The sequence below is a fragment of the Nicotiana sylvestris genome, chromosome 2, assembly GCF_000393655.2.
Source record: "Nicotiana sylvestris chromosome 2, ASM39365v2, whole genome shotgun sequence".
Classification (NCBI taxonomy): domain Eukaryota; kingdom Viridiplantae; phylum Streptophyta; class Magnoliopsida; order Solanales; family Solanaceae; genus Nicotiana; species Nicotiana sylvestris.
Genome location: NC_091058.1, coordinates 210,052,146 through 210,054,440, shown reverse-complemented (window position 1 = coordinate 210,054,440; position 2,295 = coordinate 210,052,146). Strand labels below are relative to the sequence as shown.

Sequence of the window (2,295 nt, the reverse complement as noted above, 5' to 3'; positions counted from 1 at the left end):
ACGGAATTAATGTCTAATACTTTTTAAATAAACACCACATATCTAATCTTCTTCATTATTATAAAACCATCAAAAATTCTCTTCTTCAACTCTAATTTCTTTCTTCTCCAAAATTCCCAAATTAACTCAAGAAATGAACAAAAATTATCTAACCCGCAAGATCATCCTGGTTCTCCTCCACCACCATCACCCTCAAATTCATCCTCATCTACTCCTCCTAGTGAATCCCCAAAACCTAGGTTTTGAGGGCAGAAAATGTTGGCTCAAAAAACTGTAGCTTCTGGGACTCTGAGAAAGGTTTTAAATGAGAGGTTGAAAGCTAGCCAAGTGAAAGAAAGCCCAGCTCCAAATTCTGATTCCAGTTTTGAGTCTGAATCCTTTCAATCTATGACTAAGGGGGAAAGCCATGGGTCTTATGACTCTGAAAAAACTTAAGAATTCCCTACTGAGGTAAGTTCATCTGTTGTTGAAAACTTTGAAACTAGGTTTGTTCTAGTTGGACCCATTAGGGATGTTAAGTTGGCTGAGACGAGTAGGAGTGGAGGTAAAAAGAAGTCTGAAAAAGAAAGAGAGAGAGTGCAAGTAGTAAAGAGAGGGGAAATGGGAAGAGAGCAGTTCTTGCTATATGTGGGGTTGTACAAGAGAGGTTAGAAGAGAGTGGCATGAAGTCAGGGGGAAGTGGGTCTGGGGAGGCTGCTGAGGGGTTGGTTCATCTGAGCAAAAGGAGAGATGAACCTGTTTCATCTACTGAAGAGACCCTAGCTGATCTACTGAGAAAGATTGAGACAAGTTATGACCCAAAAAAAATGCAAAGCTTCCACACCAAAAGCCCTAAATGTTCCCAAGCCATCTAAGAAAAGAAAAACTTCATCCCCAAAACCTACTGCCTCTTCAATGCCTAAGGGAAGAGCCACAAGAAGCAGAGTAAAACAAAGTGAAACTGACTTACAAAAGGCTCTTGAAGAAAGCAAGAAAAAGAAAATGGAGAAGGGAAAGAGAAAGGTTGCAGAATCCTCTGAAGTTGTAGAGGAAGAGGAGATGGAACTGGTCCATCAAGAAAGGGGTACAACAGTGGAGGTTCCTACACCAAAACCTAAAAAGTCCAAGACTTCTTCCAAGAAGTCTTCTTCTGTACCTGTGTCTGATGAATCCTCACTAGCCAAGAGGACAAGATCTGCAGTGAAAGCTAAACAAGCAAAAGTTTCAGATGATAAAAAATGGAGTGGAGAAGAAGAAGAGGAATCTAAGAAGGAACAGGAGAAGTTTGTTATTTTTGGCAGGAGAAAATATTTGAAAGGTAGATGGTTGAAGGACCTGGTGGAACCAGGGATGATGAGGTTGGTTGACACTTTAACTGCTCAAGGTTTGAAAGACATGGTCCTTCAAATGGAAGAATAGCCAGAAATGAACTAATTGAGTTCATGGCTAATGCTGATGTTAAGGATGGGGTTGTCAGTAGCTTGGTGAAGGGAGTCCCAGTGCAATTTGATGCTGCGAAACTGGGAGAAATTCTGGATATACCCTCTGAAGGGTTTGATGACTACACTAGGAAAAGGTGGCCATGCCTGGACTCCCTACCTACTGCTCTTGACCAATATGCGACCATGTGCTTATTGGACCAGGTTCATCATGTGAAGCACAGTCATGATCAACCTATACATGTGAGATGTACGTGAAGGAGATAAGTCCTATTGATCAAGCAGCAATATCTCTCGATCTGATCGAAAAGGTTGTATATTGGATAAGGGGAGAAAGTCTCCTTATGTGAAGAGAACACAATCCGGATAAAAGATAGTGTTGGAGTTTGTGTTGTTCAAGGACTCAACTTCGATGGAAGATCAACAATTGAGTCTCAATCAAAATCTAATTACTAACTCATTAAATAACAGTGATTGTTCTCTTTTACAGGAATTGCACAAACGCAGAAGTTAAACTAAATTGAAAGCAAAAGAGCAAGGCGATTTTGCAAGCAATTTATGTGAGATTTGAGTGTGCACTCCTGAAGCTACTTGAACGAGATAGAAGAACCAGTTCCATTGTGTTTTTTCTTATTCTAGTTCAATTGTAGTAGGTGGTTTAAAGTTGTACCTTTCCAGCTTTCATAGAAGCAATTGTATTAGGTACTTTGAGAGTTCAAGTTATAGTCTAACTTGAAGTTGTCGCAACAGTTAGATGCTGGTTGCTACAATGGGATTAGAGGTAATCCTTAGGTTTACAAAGAGTTTTGTAAATGCTGTTTTGGCTCAGTGATTCAGTAAAATGTTGGGGAAAATCCTACTGAGTAGTAGGTCGTGA

The 2,295-nt window shown here is 40.1% G+C and overlaps 1 protein-coding gene across 1 annotated transcript; it reads left to right on the top strand.

Annotated features, from left to right (window-relative positions):
- Positions 1-894: 894 nt before the first annotated feature.
- Positions 895-1,398, top strand: LOC138886239 (uncharacterized). The gene has a single exon (XM_070167302.1). It carries the CDS (start codon positions 895-897, stop codon positions 1,396-1,398), a length of 504 nt encoding a protein of 167 aa, XP_070023403.1.
- Positions 1,399-2,295: the final 897 nt, after the last annotated feature.